Source organism: Pelobates fuscus, chromosome 7 (assembly GCF_036172605.1).
Source record: "Pelobates fuscus isolate aPelFus1 chromosome 7, aPelFus1.pri, whole genome shotgun sequence".
Classification (NCBI taxonomy): domain Eukaryota; kingdom Metazoa; phylum Chordata; class Amphibia; order Anura; family Pelobatidae; genus Pelobates; species Pelobates fuscus.
Genome location: NC_086323.1, coordinates 203,114,457 through 203,138,144, shown reverse-complemented (window position 1 = coordinate 203,138,144; position 23,688 = coordinate 203,114,457). Strand labels below are relative to the sequence as shown.

Genomic DNA, 23,688 nt, shown 5'->3' with positions numbered 1-23,688 from the left:
CCATATAAAATGTAACCTTGTACCCCCTGTAACGGATCACCTGGCACCCCGACTGGGTACCTCCGTTGAAAGATGCTCCTAGCGCTTCCTGAGGGCTCTAAGCACTCCAGCAGACACCATAACCACCGTAGACTCCTCCAGAGAGCAAGGAAGGAACAAGCTCTTACAAGAGCTTAGTAGTGATTTAGCAAGGGAGTATGACAAGCATAGCAATCCCTTGTAGCAGATTCCCCCAATAAGAGACGGCACTCCAAATTGAGGGTGAAGTAGAACTGAGCTGTGGGTTTATTGTTCTTATATACTCATTCTTACACATTAGTACCACCCATAGGGTTTTGTAAAACAACCAATAAACACGTACAATACACTCAGACACTCCCACACAAAATCCTCCCCTCTGCCTGTGATACAATTACCTTACACAATGGTTAATATAATTATCACAGGCAGGAAAATACAGTTTTACACAATATTCATAACTTTAAAAGTATGCATCACATTCACATTTTCAGAATCAGCATACTCCAAATACCAACATATGTCAAAATCATACAAATTGGTCTAGTGGGTCAAAAGTTAGATCGACATCCTTTGTGACCAAATGAAGCATGGCTTTTCTGCCCAAAACCAGTTCCACAGAGTCTTCTATCCTGGAGATAATTGGGAAGTAATCCAATTATCTCCAAGGACAGAGGCAAAACTCCATTGAACACATGGTAGCAAAAGACAATAAAATACATAAAAATATAAAACTGTTTAGCTATTGCATAAAACAGGTACAACATATCCCCAGATAGCTTAGATCTGAGCGCACATTATTACTGAATGGCACTCAGATCACATACATACAGTTCAATTGCCATGGAGCCAAAGTCTTTCACATAGTCTTTCGTTATACGAATGGGCTCCATGGCATAGCTATCTGGGTTATCACTGTTCAAATAGGGCAAGTACCGAATGACCCGGCTTTCGGGTCTTTGCAGGGGAAAATCAAGCATTTCAACATGGGGCCATAGTCACAGGGCAGGAGGCTGGCAATCAGTCTTCTCCAATGCCCAGTGGCGAGGCTGGTTCCGCCACACCCCCTTCCCGTCCCGGGGCACTGAGCCCCATAATTCACCCCCCTGTATGTGAAGTGTACTCATGCGTGTCCCTGTGTCCTGTTAGTATGTCCCAGAGCGGGAGATGGTTATCTGTTCCCAGCCTTCTCCTGTATGTGTTTTGGGTTGTGCTGGATGGAGATGTGCATAAAAAGCTGTGTGCCCAATAAACATTGTCAAACGTTGTATCCTGGAACTGTGTACTGTCATGTTACTGGGGGAAATGGGTCTGACCTACTCTAACCAAAGGGGATAACCAGTCAGGTTACGCAGGTCCCGCTACAGGCAGTGTTTAGATTTAAAAGCATGCAGGGACGGGGGCGGGGCCTGACCGCCGAGCGGGAAGGACGTGGGGCACCTCGGCTCCCCAGGGAAATGGCCACAATCAGGCAGAAATCACCTTTTATGCCTCTGTTTGGCGAGTAATGGCCACAGGAAGGCAAGGAGGACGCAAAGAGCCACTCGCGGTGTCCATGTCAGCCCCCGTCCTGACAGCAGAGCGGACCACTGGGCGGGCGGGATTGAGGCCTGCCGCGAGGCCCTGGCTGGAGAAACGGATGATCTCCGGCGCTTGGTCCGGCGGGTCGTCTCACGCGCCCACTAAGGGCTCCGTTCCTCCCCCCCCCCCTGTGGGCCGGGGGGGTTATCCCGGACCCCACCGGAGAGAGGCAGTGACGGCACTCACTATCCAAGCGGCAAAGAGCTCAAAGCATGACCGCACGGCATATTCTAAAATGGCCGCCGCGCCTATTCCAAACCGGAGAAAGTACTCACATCCAGCTGAAGCTACAACTCCCTGTGCAATCGGATCAAGGGGTTCTTACCTGGACTCTCACTTTGCTCACACAGAGCGGGCACAGCACGCAGGCTCCCTCAGGTACCCAAGGCTGAAGCAAGCAAAGCCTCACAAGCGACCTAGAGAGGGCTGAGAAGCCAGCCGACCCAGCACAGCTGCAGCAGCAATCAAGCGGATGCTTACCATACAGAATGAAAATCCTGCAGAGTACTGTATATACTTGTGTTTTACACTGACTCTTTAAAGGGAAACTCCAGTGCCAGAAAAACGATCCGTTTTTCTGGCACTGGAGGGTCCCACTCCCTCCCACCCACCAATCCCCGGTTACTGAAGGGGTGAAAACCCCTTCAGTGACTTACCTGGGACAGTGGCGATGTCCCTCGCCGCTGTCTCCGCCTCCGCGACGCTCCTCCTAGTGATTACGTCGGCCGGTGGGCGAGACTGATCTCGCTCACCGGCCGAGGAGACCTAATGCGCATGCGTGGAAATTCCGCGCATGCGCATTACGTCTCCCCATAGAAAAGCATTGAAAAATCATTTCAATGCTTTCCTATGGGGTTTTGAGCGACGCTGGAGGTCCTCACACAGCGTGAGGACGTCCAGCGACGCTCTAGCACAGGAAACCTGTGCTAGAACCCAGGAAGTGACCTCTAGTGGCTGTCTAATAGACAGCCACTAGAGGTGGAGTTAACCCTGCAATGTAAATATTGCAGTTTATGAAAAACTGCAATAATTACACTTGCAGGGTTAAGGGTAGTGGGAGTTGGCACCCAGACCACTTCAATGAGCAGAAGTGGTCTGGGTGCCTACAGTGTCCCTTTAATATCATTTATGATTGTAACACAGACGATTTTATCACAACAGGGCAAACATTTACACCTGTCTATGCCTGATAAAATGCATTACCCGGCAAGCTTAGTGGCTCGCTGCCCCCTGGTGGTCAATCTAAAAAGTGCGGAGCTATCTACACCTAACGCTGTTTGATATAACCTGCAATTTACCAATCTATGTTATTAAGCATGCCATTAGTTTAATTACTGCTCCTATCTTGAGTATCGCCTATTGGTAGCATATCAGACTCGTTCTGTTTCCTTTTACTTCGTCTTAACACACTAAGCACTGAACCATCTGTCCTCGACTCAATTCTGTAAAGCGATGTCTTAGCATGCTTTTCTACGCCTACCTTTCCCTAACGTTTACTTTTTCTTGACTATCATAAACAAAAAATGTGCTACTATATCCTGTGCCACAATTGTAAAATCCTGTTGTAATTCGGTACATGCTACTGCTGTTGTAGCAAAGCATGAAATCTTGTAATATTAACTCTTGCACGAAAAAATAAAGAATTAAAAAAAAAAAAAAAAAAGCATGCAGGGACAGGCTTTAGACCCCAAAACCACTACATTAAACTGTATTTCTTCTGGTGACTATAAGTCTTTTGTGCATCGCCAAACAAAAAAAATTAAAAATGACAGCAAGTAAAATACAAGTTATGTGAGGGGTCAACATCGAAAAAGTTCATGACATAAGGCAATAACAAAGCATATTTTTTTTAATACAGTAATTTGATTAAAAGTGTTTTTTTTTTTAAAGGGTTATTTTCTTTTCTATGTATAATTACGACCTTTCCAGATTTACCTATGTTCTTATTGCCGAATTCAGAGTAGAAGTCTTTCTCCGCTGGTTCTGGAGAGGGTGCCCGGGCCAAAAGTGACAATGCAGACATTAAATGCTGTATAAAGGTGTGGGTATTATATCCATCTCTTGTAACACACGTTACAACATGGCATGGAGATGGTCCTGAGAATGACAAAATAGCACGTCAGGATGGCAACCAAAAACATGAAGAAAAGCAAAAAAAATGTACTAGGGGGAGAAAGGAAAAAAAATGGAAGGTAAGGAAAGTCCAGCTAACAAGAGGAGATGGGGGGAGGGAGTCAACAAAATATCGCTCTGAAAACTGGTCCCAAGGATATCAAACAAAACCTCAAAGGGAAAAACTGATCCGAGACCAGGAGCTGATAATGGTCAATGAAAGCAAATAATAAGACAGGTACAGTTAAAAAACAATTATGCAGGTGTCAAACTAAGTACAGTTGGAATCATAATAAAATAAAGTCCACTTGGTGCTGCAAAGAAAAGAAAAGCACCGTGTGCCAGATATTCTAGTACCCCCCACACAAACACTATATGATGAGGGTACGAGGTACTTTTACTGCTAGAGAAGTTTTAAGTAGGTCTTAAAACTAATGAGACTGGGGTTCTTCACTTTTTCCTTCGAAAGGTTCCCAAATGATGTGCACGGTATTAGCTTGGAGACCCGTACCTCAATTGTAAATTTAGTTGAGAGACTCATTCCTTAACTCTAATACTATATAAACAAAACACCTTCAAAGGACTCTTCATGTTAAGCAGGCAGTGCTGCTACAGAAACCAATCTATTGTTGGTAGTTTCTTGGTGCCAGATAATTCGACTAACCAATAAGACCCTAATATAACGACCCAACTCAGGTGCCAAGAACACTAGATTAAGGAGATATTATCAGAATTAGTACACCCAGGGATAAGATTTGGCAACTATCCATCTTGGTGTATGGATCACATGCCTGGATGACTGACAGGATTTACTCTCTTCTCTGATGTAACAAGGGTTAAAGGTTTACTCCAAGCACCAAGACTATTTCGGGGATTTGAAGTGGTCATGGTGCCTGGAGTCTGAATGATTCATTATGAAACACTGCACGTAAGGAGTTTAACCTTTTACTGCCGACGTTATTCCTGGCTGGCTAATGTCAACTCTGTTCAAATTATCATGCATCATGTACCATTCATTGGCTGAGATAGGTCAGATGATGTGGAGTGCGTCACCAGTGCTGAAAAGAGTTTTTGAGCCCAGCAGGGACAAAGGTAAGAGGGACAAAACGTTGCTAAACAGTGTGCCCCATTACTGGGAATCCGCGCCAGGCTACCCCTGGCATCCAAACAGTGTGCCCCATTACTGGGAATCCACTCCAGGCTACCCCTGGCATCTAAACAGTGTGCCCCATTACTGGGAATCCACGCCAGGCTACCCCTGGCATCCAAACAGTGTGCCCCATAACTGGGAATCCACGCCAGGCTACCCCTGGCATCCGAACAGTGTGCCCCATTACTGGGAAACCATTCCAGGCTACCCCTGGCATCTAAACAGTGTGCCCCATTACTGGGAATCCGTGCCAGGCTACCCCTGGCATCTAAACAGTGTGCCCCATTACTGGGAATCCGCGCCAGGCTACCCCTGGCATCTAAACAGTGTGCCCCATTATTGGGAAACCATTCCAGGCTACCCCTGGCATCTAAACAGTGTGCCCCATTACTGGGAATTCACGCCAGTCTACCCCCGGCATCTAAACAGTGTGCCCCATTACTGGGAATCCACGCCAGGCTACCCCCGGCATCTAAACAGTGTGCCCCATTACTGGGAATCCACGCCAGGCTACCCCTGGCATCTAAACAGTGTGCCCCATTACTGGGAATCCGTGCCAGGCTACCCCTGGCATCTAAACAGTGTGCCCCATTACAGGGAATCCACGCCAGGCTACCCCTGGCATCTAAACAGTGTGCCCCATTACTGGGAATCCGCGCCAGGCTACCCCTGGCATCTAAACAGTGTGCCCCATTACAGGGAATCCACGCCAGGCTACCCCTGGCATCTAAACAGTGTGCCCCATTACTGGGAATCCGCGCCAGGCTACCCCTGGCATCTAAACAGTGTGCCCCATTACTGGGAATCCGCGCCAGGCTACCCCCGGCATCTAAACAGTGTGCCCCATTACTGGGAATCCACGCCAGGCTACCCCCGGCATCTAAACAGTGTGCCCCATTACTGGGAATCCGCGCCAGGCTACCCCTGGCATCTAAACAGTGTGCCCCATTACTGGGAATCCGTGCCAGGCTACCCCTGGCATCTAAACAGTGTGCCCCATTACTGGGAATCCGCGCCAGGCTACCCCTGGCATCTAAACAGTGTGCCCCATTACTGGGAATCCACGCCAGGCTACCCCCGGCATCTAAACAGTGTGCCCCATTACAGGGAATCCGCGCCAGGCTACCCCTGGCATCTAAACAGTGTGCCCCATTACTGGGAAACCATTCCAGGCTACCCCTCGCATCTTAACAGTGTGCCCCATTACAGGGAATCCACGCCAGGCTACCCCTGGCATCTAAACAGTGTGCCCCATTACTGGGAATCCGCGCCAGGCTACCCCTGGCATCTAAACAGTGTGCCCCATCACTGGGAATCCGTGCCAGGCTACCCCTGGCATCTAAACAGTGTGCCCCATCACTGGGAATCCGTGCCAGGCTACCCCTGGCATCTAAACAGTGTGCCCCATTACTGGGAATCCACGCCAGGCTACCCCTGGCATCTAAACAGTGTGCCCCATCACTGGGAATCCGTGCCAGGCTACCCCTGGCATCTGAACAGTGTGCCCCATTACAGGGAATCCACGCCAGGCTACCCCTGGCATCTGAACAGTGTGCCCCATTACAGGGAATCCGCGCCAGGCTACCCCTGGCATCTAAACAGTGTGCCCCATTACTGGGAAACCATTCCAGGCTACCCCTCGCATCTCAACAGTGTGCCCCATTACAGGGAATCCACGCCAGGCTACCCCTGGCATCTAAACAGTGTGCCCCATTACTGGGAATCCGCGCCAGGCTACCCCTGGCATCTAAACAGTGTGCCCCAACACTGGGAATCCGTGCCAGGCTACCCCTGGCATCTAAACAGTGTGCCCCATCACTGGGAATCCGTGCCAGGCTACCCCTGGCATCTAAACAGTGTGCCCCATTACTGGGAATCTGCGCCAGGCTACCCCTGGCATCTAAACAGTGTGCTCCATTACTGGGAAACCATTCCAGGCTACCCCTGGCATCTAAACAGTGTGCCCCATTACTGGGAATCCACGCCAGTCTACCCCCGGCATCTAAACAGTGTGCCCCATTACTGGGAATCCGCGCCAGGCTACCCCTCGCATCTGAACAGTGTGCCCCATTACTGGGAATCCGCGCCAGGCTACCCCCGGCATCTAAACAGTGTGCCCCATTACTGGGAATCCGCGCCAGGCTACCCCTGGCATCTAAACAGTGTGCCCCATTACTGGGAAACCATTCCAGGCTACCCCTCGCATCTGAACAGTTTGCCCCAATACTGGGAATCCACGCCAGGTTACACCTGGCATCTAAACAGTGTGCCCCATTACTGGGAAACCATTCCAGGCTACCCCTCGCATCTTAACAGTGTGCCCCATTACTGGGAATCCACGCCAGTCTACCCCCGGCATCTAAACAGTGTGCCCCATTACTGGGAATCCACGCCAGGCTACCCCCGGCATCTAAACAGTGTGCCCCATTACTGGGAATCCGCGCCAGGCTACCCCTGGCATCTAAACAGTGTGCCCCATTACTGGGAAACCATTCCAGGCTACCCCTGGCATCTAAACAGTGTGCCCCATTACTGGGAATCCGCGCCAGGCTACCCCTGGCATCTAAACAGTGTGCCCCATTACTGGGAAACCATTCCAGGCTACCCCTCGCATCTTAACAGTGTGCCCCATTACTGGGAATCCACGCCAGTCTACCCCCGGCATCTAAACAGTGTGCCCCATTACTGGGAATCCACGCCAGGCTACCCCCGGCATCTAAACAGTGTGCCCCATTACTGGGAATCCGCGCCAGGCTACCCCCGGCATCTAAACAGTGTGCCCCATTACTGGGAATCTGCGCCAGGCTACCCCTGGCATCTAAACAGTGTGCCCCATTACTGGGAAACCATTCCAGGCTACCCCTGGCATCTAAACAGTGTGCCCCATTACTGGGAATCCACGCCAGTCTACCCCCGGCATCTAAACAGTGTGCCCCATTACTGGGAATCCGCGCCAGGCTACCCCTCGCATCTGAACAGTGTGTTACTGGGAATCCGCGCCAGGCTACCCCCGGCATCTAAACAGTGTGCCCCATTACTGGGAATCCGCGCCAGGCTACCCCTGGCATCTAAACAGTGTGCCCCATTACTGGGAAACCATTCCAGGCTACCCCTCGCATCTTAACAGTTTGCCCCATTACTGGGAATCCACGCCAGTCTACCCCCGGCATCTAAACAGTGTGCCCCATTACTGGGAATCCACGCCAGGCTACCCCCGGCATCTAAACAGTGTGCCCCATTACTGGGAATCCGCGCCAGGCTACCCCTGGCATCTAAACAGTGTGCCCCATTAGTGGGAAACCATTCCAGGCTACCCCTGGCATCTAAACAGTGTGCCCCATTACTGGGAATCCACGCCAGGCTACCCCCGGCATCTAAACAGTGTGCCCCATTACTGGGAATCCGCGCCAGGCTACCCCTGGCATCTAAACAGTGTGCCCCATTACTGGGAAACCATTCCAGGCTACCCCTCGCATCTTAACAGTGTGCCCCATTATTGGGAAACCATTCCAGGCTACCCCTGGCATCTAAACAGTGTGCCCCATTACTGGGAATCCGCGCCAGGCTACCCCTGGCATCTAAACAGTGTGCCCCATTACTGGGAATCCGCGCCAGGCTACCCCTGGCATCTAAACAGTGTGCCCCATTACTGGGAATCCACGCCAGGCTACCCCTGGCATCTGAACAGTGTGCTGCATTACTGGGAATCCACGCCAGGCTACCCCCGGCATCTAAACAGTGTGCCCCATTACTGGGAATCCATGCCAGGCTACCCCCGGCATCTAAACAGTGTGCCCCATTACTGGGAATTCGCGCCAGGCTACCCCTGGCATCTAAACAGTGTGCCCCATCACTGGGAATCCGTGCCAGGCTACCCCTGGCATCTAAACAGTGTGCCCCATTACTGGGAAACCATTCCAGGCTACCCCTGGCATCTAAACAGTGTGCCCCATTACTGGGAATCCGCGCCAGGCTACCCCTGGCATCTAAACAGTGTGCCCCATTACTGGGAATCCACGCCAGGCTACCCCTGGCATCTGAACAGTGTGCCCCATTACAGGGAATCCACGCCAGGCTACCCCTGGCATCTGAACAGTGTGCCCCATTACAGGGAATCCACGCCAGGCTACCCCTGGCATCTAAACAGTGTGCCCCATCACTGGGAATCCGTGCCAGGCTACCCCTGGCATCTAAACAGTGTGCCCCATCACTGGGAATCCGTGCCAGGCTACCCCTGGCATCTAAACAGTGTGCCCCATTACTGGGAATCCGTGCCAGGCTACCCCTGGCATCTAAACAGTGTGCCCCATTACTGGGAATCCGCGCCAGGCTACCCTTGGCATCTAAACAGTGTGCCCCATTACTGGGAAACCATTCCAGGCTACCCCTCGCATCTTAAAAGTGTGCCCCATTACTGGGAATCCACGCCAGGTTACACCTGGCATCTAAACAGTGTGCCCCATTACTGGGAAACCATACCAGGCTACCCCTGGCATCTAAACACTGTGCCCCATTACAGGGAATCCGGACCAGACTACCCCTGGCATCTGAACAGTGTGCCCCATTACTGGGAATCTGCGCCATGCTACCCCTGGCATCTAAACGGTGTGCCCCATTACTGGGAAGCCATGCCAGGCTACCCCTGGCATCTAAATAGTGTGCCCCAATACTGGGAAACCATGCCAGGCTACCCCTGGCATCATAATCACTACAGCCACTAAGAGAGCAGGGAGAGAATTATAATAAGTTGTGGCCTGCCTTTAACCTCTTCACACCGACAATCGTTTATATATAATTGCCAAGGTAGGCATCCATACTCCTCAATCGTGTACACCACTTGCAAGTGACATTTGTTTATTGCAAATTCAATTTTGTTTGCAAATTATGCGTTTTCTAACTCCAGAAACTCACAGCACTGCTGCACCAGGAATCTCCACACTATGAGCTTCAGAGAGCTGAATAGAGTGACTAACTCTCTGTATTCAGTACTCTCCATAGCAGCTCTTCTACTCTGAGCGGATACCTTTCAAGGGCTGAAGCTGGTCCTCCAGTATAACACTGCCCTTCCTGGGTGGGAATAGCCCTTTAAGCTACATCCCAAAATAAATTAATATGTATACTACTGCCAGGGTTTTTTAAGGAGAAATTAAAGGAATGTCGCTTTTTTTGGTCTGCCTTGGATAGATTATTTGCATTATTGCTGTGAATTTACGAAGCCTGATATTGTTTGGATCGCTGATTTGTTTTCTAAAACACACCAATACCCCCCAGATTATACTTCAAGACGTACAGTGGGAATCAAATAAGATGGGTTTGCTTGAGATAAAAGATCTGTTAAAGTGATTTTATTGATTTAAATGTTACCTGTTATACGGAAATATTGATCGAAAAGTCCAATGTTAACAGACTGCAAATCGCTGAATTTTATCGCAAAACAGTAGGAGAGGTGATAGGAGCTACTTTCAGTATTTGCCTTACTTTGATTCCAAGAATCTGCAAATTAAATTAAAAAAAAATAAAATAAAAAAATTGTTGTCAAGTAACTAAAACATGCGAGAACAATAATGCAAAAATTATTCATATTAAGCCTTTACCTCAAAACCATGTTGGAACAATAAAAATCTAGTACATATTACACCAAATTAAAAGAAAGGTCCCCGATAAGTGCAGAGACAGTGCATAATTAGATCATCAAGCGCTGTACAAATGCTTTCTGCAATCGGCAGGTTCGCCCTCTCTGCAACTTTGTGGACTTGGAGCACCCCACCCCTTGTCATGCTTTTTGGAGATTTGTTGTAACAATGACCTGCCAATATAACATAAGAAATGTATCAGCTGCACATGTGTGTACATAAAACATACACCACCAAAAAATATTTAAAAATGGCACACGAGGACACAAAGCTAGCACCAAAGCGATCAGGAAGTGTTTCCAGCTATAAAACATTTCAGACATTACGGATTTTCTTTGATATTTCTTCTCTCTCCCGGACAATATGGGGCGACATTCCCCCAAGAAGCTACAGGCTTTGTTGGTTTTGAGATCCTGAGATATCAAAGAACTTTGACGGTGGCTGTGTCCTCAGAAGAATTGTCTTCCTCTGCTGAACTTGTGCAAGATGAGCCAGACAACTTTACTGCCTCTGGACTTTATAATTAATCTTCAGATAACGTAGACACAATTCCCTCGACAAAAGGAGTTCTTCTAGGAGCTCTCCCTATGCCAGGTTAAGCAGCTTCTGGCAAGAGACGTGGGAATAGTCCAGGAGGGACTCACATTTGGTGACTGCATCACCTCCATTGAAATATTTTGTGAGTGAGATTCGGCAACATAATGTTTACACATCAACTACTGTTTATCAGCTTGCTATGCAAGCGAGAATGTCCGTAAAAGGCACATTAGGATTGTGAAGAATCACCCTCCATGCATTCGGTTATTTCCTCTCCCTGCTAGTTAAGTGACTTTATTTTATTTCATGTATTCGGGACATTTATTCGTTCTACCGAACGGAGACCACCCTGGGTAGAAATCAGAACTTAGAACACCAATTAACCACGAAAACCGCAAAGTAATTGAGTGCTTCTAGGTGGCCGCCATTCGGCATACGAACACGTGGCGAGAACAAAGGATGGCGGCCATCTTAAATCTCCCGAACGCGGCCAGTGGGACGTATTTGTGGATTGCCTGAAACCATTTTCGGCATGGCAATCACACGAACACCCGGTCACCTTGGAAGTCCCGTCTGACCTATTTCCACTCACAGTATCAGACTGGTGTTCGGGAGTTTCAATCAACCGAATGAGGGGAGCATTCACATGTAACCAGATACCGTATAACTGTGGTGGTATTTGTGTAATTCTGCACGAAAGGAGACCGGCTCTTGCTAGCAATTTCATAGAACTAACTCGGATACAACCACATGGCGAGCCGGTCAAACTTCCACACGATGCGACACGGAAACTACCGAACAGATTTTCGTGCAATTTGGTATGTTACTCCCAGTATCCTCAGCGACCCAGGGATGTGGTTTTTATATTCCTATGTCATGTATAAAGTATATTTCTAAAAATGGTGAAAATTGTTAATGTTTCTGGCCAGCAGATAATTGAGTTTAGTATGTTGCTGAAACTCAATTATCTAGCCTGGCCCAGAGGAGGAGTCTGTTACTGTATAAATTGAATGCCTGTTGCTTACAGTAAATCAGTCTTGTTCCCGCATTAAGCTTTGGCTCATGTGTGGATTATTTGGCGATACCAAAGATATTTATTCCTGTGGATTATTGTTATTCTGCTATTGGGAAAAAGGGAATACTGGACGGTAATACAAATCACTACCGTCACAAGGATGACAGACATACCTAACATGATCAAAGTGACAAAACTAGCAGCTACTGTGTCAGTTGATGGTCTTTTTCGAGTGTTTCCCCAACCTGGCTCCCCAATTACAGTCTCCTGTGATTGCCCCACATGGGAGATAAATCTGCAAAAACGAAAGTAACTAGAAGCTCACACTCCTTTCAGGACAAAATTTCAGTCCTCGACAGTGGAATGGAATGATGTGGCGATTAAAATGGCCCATGCCACATGGGAACCTTTTTTCCTTGAAGGACCACTAAAGGCACGCAGACCACTTCCTCTCAGTAAAACAGTCTGAATGCAGTGGTCCTGTAATTTTAACCCTTCAGATTTAAAGTCTATCGTATTGCAGAAACAGCAATGTTTACATTGCAGATCTAAATACACCTCTAGTGTGTCATCTTGACAGTCACTAGAGGTGCTTCCTCCTCCAGAACCAAGTCAGTGTTGGCTCTTCAATCAATGCTGGTCATAGCAGCATTTGACTGAAGGAGCACGGCATTTTGCAGCACATGTGCAGCACATAGGGAAAGTACCGAACGGACGGCGTTCGTATGAATTGCAGGAGAAGGGAGGTTTAAGATGGCCGCTGCCACGTGTTCGGTTATACGAACAGCGGCCACCCAGCGTTCACCAACTAAGCTGCGGTTAACCACAGCTTCTGGGAGGTAAATCACTGGCACACTCCTTGCCCATGTGGTCCCCACCATTCGTACGTTGGTTCAGTAGATTCAATCTACCGAACGCCCAGGAAGAAAGGCACGAACAAGCCTTTCTAAAGGGGAAAAAACAGCGTTTAACATGGGGCCATAGTGCAGAGGGAGCAGGCAAGCAACCAGGCTTCTCCAGTGCCCAGCGGCGAGGTTGGTTCCGCCACAACATGTTTATCCAGAAGAAGTGGAATGGACAAGTTTGCGAAGAGTCAGCAAGCATGACGATGGAGGCAGAGATGGTGACTGCAGCGGAGTAGTCTTGGAGATGGAAACGAGATAGGTAATCTTCATTAAACTCAACTTTTTAATTACTAAAAGGGATGGATGGAGATCACAGCAACAAACTGTTACTTTCGAGACTATAGGTTCCCTTTAAGGAACTTGGACTGTCGCTGCCACCTACCACTTCCTTGGGAGCATCAGGCAGCATGACTTGAGTCGTAGATGGCAACTGCTGCTATAGCTACCCAAGACTGTTCTACCTCAAAACCTGCCTCTACCTCTACCTCAAAAGCTTATTGCTGTCACAGGTAGTAGGGGTCGGTCGTAGTATCGGTCGAATTGACGATAATTATTGGCAATACCGATAATGAATGAGTGGGTGGGCGCATCCATAAGGCAACACAAGCAGCCGCCTTAGGGTGCACCGGCCCGGGGGGCGCTAGATCGGAGTGACCAGCAGGAGGTGGGCACACAGCACTCCCTCCTACCAGGCACTCGGTGTAGCGTGGCCGAGCTGTGGAACTTATGTTCCCTGTACCCGGCCGGACTGAAAGCGAGTGCTCACAGAGAGCACTTCCTGTCAGTCCGGCTGGGTACAGGAGACAATCTCCGGTACCGCGGAGCGCACTGCTACCCTCGGCCTCGCTACCAGGAGACACACTGAGGAGCGAGGACCGAGGAGAGAGAGGGACACTAAGGGGCCGGAACACACACACTATTGGACGGGGGGTGGGGGGTATGTTAAGGAACACTATGGGACCGGGGGTGAGGGTGGAAAGGAACACTATGGAGGAGGGGGGATGGACAGGAACACTATGGGGCAGTGGAGGGTGCTGAAGAACACTACGGGACAGGGGAGGGTGTTGAAGAACACTACGGGACAGGGGAGGGTGTTGAAGAACACTATGGGACAGGGGAGGGGGTTGAAGAACACTATGGGACAGTGAACGGGGTTGAAGAATACTATGGGACAGGGTAGGGGGTTGAAGAACACTATGGGACAGGGGAGGGCGGTGAAGAACACTATGGGACAGGGAAGGGGGGTAAAGAACATTATGGGACATGGGAGGGGGGTGAAAAACACTAGGGGGAGAGAGGAAAATTAAGGGAGGATACTAAGGTACAGGGGAGGGAAGGGAAAAGGAACACTGGGGTAGGAGGTGACCACTAAAATAGAAGGGAGAGGAACAGGGGAATGGGGGGGGGGGGGCACTAAGAGACAGGTAAGGTGGGGCACTAAGAGACAGGTAAGGGTGGGGGAGGAAGGGAGTTCCTACCACACATTTTTACACACACACACCCACAAACGCACACACTGCATCCACTACCCACACTGCATCCACTACACAAACAAGCACACTGCATCCACTACACAAACAAGCACACTGCATCCACTACCCACACTGCATCCACTACACAAACACTGCATTTACTAATCAAATACTCTCTCTGCATCCACTACACATATAAATATTATTGAAAACATAAAAAAAAAATCTGACTTGCATGTATATTCTGTGTTATCGACTTAATAAAAAAAAAGATTTGCAAAAAAAAAAAAAAAAAGGCAAATGTACAGAATATCGGTAAGCTATCGGCCTGAAAGTTCACAGATTATCGGTATCGGCTGTAAAAAAAAATTAATATCGGTCGATTCCTAACACGTAGATAGGTTGTCACCTTGGGTTATCATAATTTTATTATACATTTCATGATGTTCATTCAGTATAGAGAGGATCTAATGTCAAACTTATTTTTTTCATAGAAACATAGAATAGGTTGGCAGATAAGAACCATTCAGCCCAATTTTCAAAATTTTCCATGTACATTTATTGTCTGCGCTATGTTATTACTTTATTCTCCTTTTTGTTTCATAAATGTGCTCTTTCACAGCAGCTATATTGTCTTTGCATATATCTTCATACGGATTTACTTAGTATATTATGCCTGCTATAAGCTTTCAATACTTGCTTATGATATTACAAACGTGGAACATGAGTCAATTATCAGGGATTTTCCCTCAAAGGTATTACAGCTATTGTGTTTTTGTTCTCATTTAAAAAAAGTGCTGATTTTGTCGACATATGCAGAACAAAAAATAAAATAAAGAATAACATAAAAAAAAAAGTATAACCATAAAGCAATGTGTTTATATTTACCAAAACAGCAGTTCTTAAAAAATGATCCATTCCTACATAGCCTTCCTTCATCAGTAAAATCAAGAGAAATATTGAACAATACAAGTTGGCGTCTATCATCAAACACAGAGTTACACATGTTTAAGCGTGTGGTGACATTTACCCAGTAGCTTTGAATTCTGCGGTTGATAAGAGTCATCTAGCAAAAAATAGATCGCCTTTGTCGACAGTAAAACGCAAGATGTAACTTCCAGGTCGGGTCTTTTATAAAATATGACTGATGACCACATGAGATGTCTCAGTTCCTCATTTTCTACCTGATGGGCAAAACAGAAAATAAATGTAAGTTTAAGACACCACGAAGTACCACGAAGTAGAGAAGTAAAAAGCCATTCGATTTAGGTTTAAAATTACACTGTAAGCAGCACAACCACTTATTTTCAAAGACGTGAGTTTGGTGCACAGACACGGTCCCTTTTTCCATGCAATGTTTACATTTCTCTGAAACCCGACACCAGTGGCTGTTATACTGACAACCGCTAGAGGCGCTTCCTTCTTCCAAAATGGAATCTCGCATAGAATGATGACACCAAAGGTGTCCAATGCTTCTCATACAGATACAAAAAAAATAAATAACATTTTGAAAAATATACATATGTAAATAAACTTAAAACAAGGAGGTGCACTCAGCGGTCTCTTTCAATGTGCTTTATTCAAATCAACTTTGTGTTCTGATCGACGTTTCGACGCTGGTGGGTCTGTTTCAAGATCACCAAACAAGTGTAACATAATAAATATATAGGAAGAGGTAAAGTACACTTACCAATAAGCAGTGAGATTGTGACGCCCAAACCCCTTCGAACCCGGAAGTCCGCGGCACACTACGTTACGTGAGAAACCATATAAACAATCAAGCCGTCCGACGGCTGTAATGTGCCAAGTGAAGATAGAGTATATCAGGTGCAAAGAGTCATAATAATCCAAAAGAGAACCACTGGGTTATAAAACTAAGTGATGTGCATAAGTGAACAGAGCATCAGTGATGTGTATAAAATGAGTGAAAAAATAAGTGACAGTGAAAGATATCATGTGTCTAAACACATTATGTAAACCATGCATAATGAGCAAAAATGTAAAAATAATATAAAACATAAAACATTATTCACAGATCAGGAAATGACTGATACATAGCTTATATTGTCATTATCAAAATAATTCTTATCAATATATTCAAAATAAATACAGTATGATTCAATTAAGTCAAAGACACTAAATTTGAGATCGGCACAAGCTCAAACAGATGAATATCTGGAACTATGGACCAGTCTGTACCACATACCTATAGATACAAGGCTACCATGAAAAATACATGGTGAAAAAAAAAAAAAAAAAAAAAATTATATATATATATATATATATATATAATGAAAAATAAAAATTATAAAAAAAATATTATACTATGTGAGAAAGAGAAAAAAATGAGAAGATGAAAAAATGTATTTCTGTAAGCGACTTGCGTATAAACACATAGAGATGAATCACCTATTCAGGTTCTCCAGAAAAAAATAAAAAAATGGAAAATTGAAAAAAAACATTATATAATTATAACAGATAAAGAATACTAAAAAATACAAAAATGGAAAATGAGAAAATCTACATAACAAAAGGAATATACCACATCCATATGGGCAGATTGAAAAAAAAATATATATTATATATAATATTTTAAAGAAACATGGAATATGTGACACACTCATTAAGTCCTTTGGGTGCCAGTGTGTCAAGACTGTGTATCCAGTAGGCTTCCCTTTGTAGGAGAACTGAATCTATCACCTTCCCGTGAGGGTGGAGGAACATGATCAATAGTCATGAAGCGTAAACTAGGGAGTCTATGTGAGGCAGATAAAAAATGTTTAGCTACAGGTTTTTCTGTTTTCTGATCCCTGAAAGCGGTGGTGATGCCTGATCTGTGTCCTGATTCTATCCCGTAGTGTTAGATCGGGACTTGCCCACATATGCTAGTCCACAGTGGCAGTTGATCATGTACACCACATGTACAGTGGTACATGTGATATAATGTGTGATCGGTATCCTTTTTCCACTGTGTGGGTGAGCGAAAGTGGTACCACTGATCATTTGGCTACACGTCACGCATCCACGGCATTTAAAGCAGCCCTTTTTAAAAATCCTGTAGGTTTCTGATAACACTGGATTGGGTCACTGTGAACCAGCTTGTCCCATAGGTTCATGCTTCTTTTATAGCTGATAATAGAATGATCTTTGAAAATTGGAGGAATACACACACACACACACACACGAGCAGAACGGTATTACAGGCAAACAGGCCATATCAGAGAAAGAGAAAATAAAGTGTCAAGCTTTATGTTACAGTGGATAATGTAAGGAAGATTACTGTATTTGTTTTTTTTGTCCGTGCGGTAAGCAATATATGGGACGTACAAAAAGACCACTTAAAGTCAGAATTATGGAACATATTAACAATATCAAAAAGGGTTTGGCTACCCATTCGGTTCCGGTGCACTGCCAGTCTAAAAAAATTATTTGTAGAGGTATTGAACATGTTCTTCCCCATTGGAGAGGAGGGGATAGAGTGAGGAAATTATCCCAAAGGGAAACTTTTTGGATTCACAAGCTACAGACACTGGAACCGAAGGGGTTAAATGTTGATATTGATTTGGTTTGTTTTATTTGAATTTATTTATTTTTTTAAAATGTGGGATTATTATAATATACTTAATGCATGACAATGTATAGTGTTGTTAAATACATGATATGACAATCTGTTCAAATATATTGATTTTTTCTGGATTCTTGTCTATTATACAAATTATAACTGCTGTTCAGTTTGGATCAATATCTATCACTTCCTATCTTGTATAATTTCTTATATGAGAGTGATTTAAATGAGGTTTTAATCACTCTCTCCTTTCAGTGTTCTTTTTCTTAACGATAATCACGGATTCCCTTATTAACGAGGACTTTGAAACAAACACATGAAGAAACTTTCACACAACGCAAGCGTTATGTTGGATAATGAACACGGGGAAGTGACGTCAGTGAAACGCACAGAAGTGCCTGGTGAAACGCAGACGTCATATCCGGAATCAAAAGAAATTGAAAGCTGAACGGAGAGAAGCGACATCTGAACAGCTGACGATTGTAGCGGTAATTATATCGACGGAACGAAGCAGGAACACACCCACCACACGACCAATCACGGATAAGAAGACACCTATTTATTGGGACTGTGGGATTTAAGCGGGCTTTTTTTGTTAGTACTGCATATTTGTGCTTGTCATTGTTTTTTAACTTGAGAGGTTCCTGAGGACGTTCTGGCGTTTTATAAATAAATTTCTACTTTTTTATTTGGATTCCTGCTTCCTTTTTGTTCCATGCTGAGTGAAGTGGATCTACATTGAACCCCCCTAAGGACGAGGGGTGGCACCCTGAAGGCTCATTGATTTATTCCACCTTGTCTACAGGTGTCTTTAGCGTGTCTTTATACATGCTCAATAACTTTATTACACTATATATTGTCTATTGCTTTGCAGGTTCTGACAGCGATATTCCCCTATTTTTTGTATATTTCTGGTTTGATTGGGCATCCATGTGGGAAGGCTGCCGAGGGAAGCTGTCATTGAGCTAAGTTTTGTATTTTTTACTATTTTATGTAAATACAGATTGTTTTACTCTTTGTCTTGTTTTGATATATATATATACACAGACACACACAAGAGCAGAACGGTATTACAGGCAAACAGGCCATATCAGAGAAAGAGAAAATAAAGCGTCAAGCTTTATGTTACAGTGGATAATATAAGGGAGATTACTGTATTTGGGGGTTTAATATTATAAAACAGCATCATAAATCCCACTGAGGAAAGAAAAATCAGATACTATGAGAGAATTTCCTCCAGATCCCTAAAGCAGTTTAAACTTGCTTTATGTGCCAAGAATGTGCCCTTTTTTCATTTTACAAAAAGTTTACATTTCCATACAAATTGTCACTTATAAAAGATAAAAGAACCGGGAAACACTCCCTGAGTGTCAGACACTGAGTCCTGTTACTTCCTGGTTTGTTTAGCTTTGTGGAGATAAACTCAAGAGGCAGCCATTGCCAAGAGCACCTGCATTGCTAAGACTTCTCATTGAGCTGCATTGGGAAGTCTGTGATTGGACAGCCACAGAAAGTCTGGGTGTGGTTAGAAGGGGAGGGCTTGCAAAGGCAGCAGACAAAAGTTCTCATAGAGTAGCATTGGGGATCTGATGCACATGTGTGGCGAGCAAAGTGTGCATCTGAACTTCCCCGGAGGAATCAATGTTCTCCTTCCACATCATGTGACAGAGCCCTATTGTTAGTGTAGTGGAAACGCCTTCAGTTGCTATCAGTGTAACAGCCACTTGAGGTGCATTTAACTCTTCATGGTAAACAATGCAATTTCAGCCACTAAAGACGGTCTTTTTTACCGACGTAGACAACCTTCGGTACTCCAGATGTGGACTAAATCTGCCCTGATGCTTTGCCAGTATAATGGCTGTAAGACATTATGGGAGATGTGGTCCACCTTTAGGCTGCCTACTCCTGGACAATTTTTTTAAAAAATGGAAACAAAATGGGGCACATTTGCAACATTTCTTGCAGTACTAGTAATGCCAGATTCAGGATGGTGGACTGTAGGTCAATAAGGTGATCTCAAAATGAATTCCTAAAAATTAGATTGTTTTTATTATTTTAACAAAGATGATACACAAGGATGTACTTCCAGCAGGACATTAACGCAGACACTATTTGTGTCGTAACTGCACCATTTTCCTCATAGAGAAACTTTATATACAACGCTCAAAAACTTTCAGATTTATACTACGTCCATTTTAAATCTAATTCCAACGCTGTAGAAATGATAACGCTTCTAAGCTATGCGAGTACCTCAGAAATGCTGTTGTGAAAAACTTGAAGGAGGTGGCTGGCGTTTATTTCGGAAAGAAATCGGAACGTCGAGGATATGGACATGTAAAAGGGAATCTGATTTTCTTCTGACAACTTCTGAACTAAATTTTCAGAAGGATACGAGGCCTGGGATTCCACTGGGGTATTCTGACTGCTAGCAAGATAAAAAAAAAAAAAAAAAAGTTAATACACAACATACACAAATATCTGGTTAATACACAACATTGTGTAAGAGTGGGTTTTGTTATTTTGTTCTGGTTTTGTGTGACTTTTATTCTGGATTGTAACTCGTTTTAGAAAAGAAATGTAATAAAGACAAAGGCCTTAATCACAATCTACAGTTTGATAATTAACTCAATGCTAGTAGTTGTCAAAGATCTGTTAATGCTGCTGACACCGTCACACCGATCTAATGATTTGTGACTACACTTTTGACAAGATGAAAACGTGTCCTATAAACAGTCAAGGGGAGAGTTATGGGGTTATATCTAAAATCAGGACATGGTTAATTTATAAAGTGCTTTAGGTGTTTGAAGTGTTTCTTTAACGCATAAATGGATAAACCTTACGAGTTTATGGAACATTTCACATTCTTTGTGTTTATCTAGAACAGTGTTTCCCAACCCAGTCCTCAAGGCACACCTGCCAGTCCAGGATTTAAGGATTACCCAGTTTTGTCTAAGGTGTTTTTAGAAGAAAAAAAAAAGAAAAAACACCTTAGACAAAACTGGGTAATCCTTAAATCCTGGACTGGTAGGTGTGCCTTGAGGACTGGGTTGGGAAACACTGATCGAGAAGACTCTAAATCCTCAAAATTGATCCTTGCGTATTTCACAAACTACTTATCAATTTAAAATCACTCAGTGATTTTGCACTTTTTGTAAAACGATAACAAAAAAAGACACTTCACACACACAGAACTTCAGCAGTGTTCCTTTACGGCACAATGCAGACGGTACAGGTCTGTTTCCTCTAAATACTTTAAATACTTCAGAAAATGATCTGTAAGTGCAATGTATTAAAATATAACCATTTGCTAATGGTCCTTCAAAAGTATTTCCTAAATTTGATTTTCCCCTACGACCAACCATGTCTAACGGCATACTAAATTCATTGTAAATAGATTATATATCTTAATATTTGTAACGGTTTTCCCAAGGCAACATGACTGCTCAGTCTCTCGCTATACAATCGGAGTGTACAGATCGCACAATTACTAGGCTTAAGTCGTTTGTTCTGAAGTGTTTGTATATTAAAAATTAGATTTCTGTCTTTTTGTGGACAAACAGTTTTATTATCAACCCACATCTCTTCAAAAACACAGACTATAACTGAAGAACTCACTACAGAAAATGTCTTACCAAATGTTCTGCAGTGGCATTTTGCTTTTAATCGGAAGAGGACTGTGATTAATGCTTAAACTTTGTATGGATTTGAACAGAATGATGTCCTTTACACACTGAAGAGATGTCCTCAAAACTTTGTAGAGGTCTAAAAAATGGAATTTGTCACCTGGTAAAATAAAAAAAGCAGTGGAGAAACAATATTCCATAATAAACTGAAGTATGTGTCCATCCTTTTCCAGAAGTGACTTGTATCTGGGATGTAATACAACACAGGAAAGAGGAATCTTTTTTAGCTGGAAATGTTTTCTTGCATTCTCGAGTAAATTACATTTTGTGGGCACCAAATCGAAGTCTAATTTCAGTGATATCAGGTGTTGTTGCGTAAGGAATAACCATCCCGGCAGAAACTCTTTAACGCTTTGCCCATTAACTCCGTATATCACAGAATAAAGATCTGAGCTCAGTGAATTTGAAACCACCTTCTCGTGCTGATCTTTGTCAAAGAGACAAACGGAAAAACATCCTTTAACTTCAGTGTCTTCCAAAGTTAACTGATGATCGTTGGCGAGTTGCTGAATAAATTCTTGCAAACTAAGAATACCATAGTGAAAAACGGAATCACTTTGGGCAGGCAAACAGCTTTCTTGGCGTTGAGTGTTCAAAACCCTATACAAGTCTTGCAAGTGTTTAGTGGTCGACATAATGAAAAACTCTCTTTCATTTGGCATCTTCAACATTAAGCATGTTTCTGGTACGATAAACCTAAAGTCCAATAAATCTCCATAGGAATAATAGTAGGCTAATTTCAGTGAGGGTGACTGAGTCGGATGATCCACCCGTGTCCTTTGCCCTGGAACCTCGAAAATGGCAATTACTTCATCTGTTAAAACAAGGCATGAAGCAAACTGCTTTATAGGAATTCCCATTTGTAACTGAATTGAAAAAGTCCAGAGAAACTGCAAAATTTGGACTCTTATATCTTCTGGATTCCCTGAAGGTAAATCAGTGTAACTTTCATTGAGTGTCTGAGAACCCTGATGAAGTCCCATTTCGAAATACCCATCTTCTGGTTCAGACACACTTGAATCACTTTTCGGATTCAATTTACTTTCCTTCTCTCCAGCTACATGTGATGCCTGCTTTAATGCAAGGGCTATCGACGCAGAAAGATATGGAATTAAATCCTGTTCTTTGTTACAATATGGGGAAGAAGGGATGTACGAGTAGTGAGAATCAGCTAATGATGCTTTTTCTTCCATATCATCCACGCTTTATGTTAAAAAGGAGAACAAAAAACAGAAATATTATACAAATAGAGCAGAGTAATTGAGATCTTCCTGAGAGGGATAGACGCACAGAGAAAGGAAGCGAAAACAAAGAGCAAAGAGATGTGGAAAGACAGCAAGAGATAACAAAACATAAAAAAGTTGGACAGGACTGAGAGACACAGAATGAGAAGAGAGACAGCTCTGTTTTGCTGGAGAACCCTATGTAAGTGTACAGTCTAAGTAAGCCCAAATAAGTAGAAGGGACATTGTAGGGTCAGGAACATAAACATGTATCTTCCTGCTTGGCTGACATCATAAGAAGTGTTGATCAGAACCAATTACAATTATTTTCCAGTCAAGGAAGTAGATCAGGGGCAGAGCCAGCAGAAGTCAAACACAGTCCTGGCCAATCAGCATCTCCTCATAGATACACATTGCATCAATGCATCTCTATGAGGAAAGTTCAGTGTCTCCATGCAGAGGTTGGAGACACTTAATGTCAGTCACACTGTGCAGCACTGCCCCAGGAAGCACCTCTACACTGTTTCTCAGAAAATAAGCCCTAGCGTAAACAAGCCCTAGCTTATTTTCGGAGTATGCTTGCAATATAAACCTTACCTCGAAAATAAGCCCTAGTCGATAGTCCGCTAATCTATAATTGAGGAATTTTCCCTGAACATAGATTTGCCGAATTCCATACGCGTGTAAGCTAATCTATGTTCGGGAAAGTTTCCCTGAACGTACACCTGCTTTCTAGCACATGCTTGCTACAGTTTTCCCCTGAAATAAGACATCCCCCTGAAAATAAGCCTTAG

General features: G+C 44.4%; 1 protein-coding gene across 1 annotated transcript in view; it reads right to left on the bottom strand.

Moving 5' to 3' along the window:
• NISCH (nischarin) overlaps positions 1–23,688 on the bottom strand; it is a 116,493-nt gene that overhangs the window by 3,950 nt on the left and 88,855 nt on the right. Inside the window, exons 16-20 of the mRNA XM_063427069.1 lie at positions 21,621–22,874; positions 20,239–20,413; positions 15,454–15,607; positions 10,226–10,354; positions 3,535–3,696 (exon numbers count right to left, since the gene is read on the bottom strand). Of these exons, the coding sequence (XP_063283139.1) occupies positions 3,535–3,696; positions 10,226–10,354; positions 15,454–15,607; positions 20,239–20,413; positions 21,621–22,874 (1,874 nt within the window). The remainder of the gene's footprint in view (positions 1–3,534; positions 3,697–10,225; positions 10,355–15,453; positions 15,608–20,238; positions 20,414–21,620; positions 22,875–23,688) is intronic.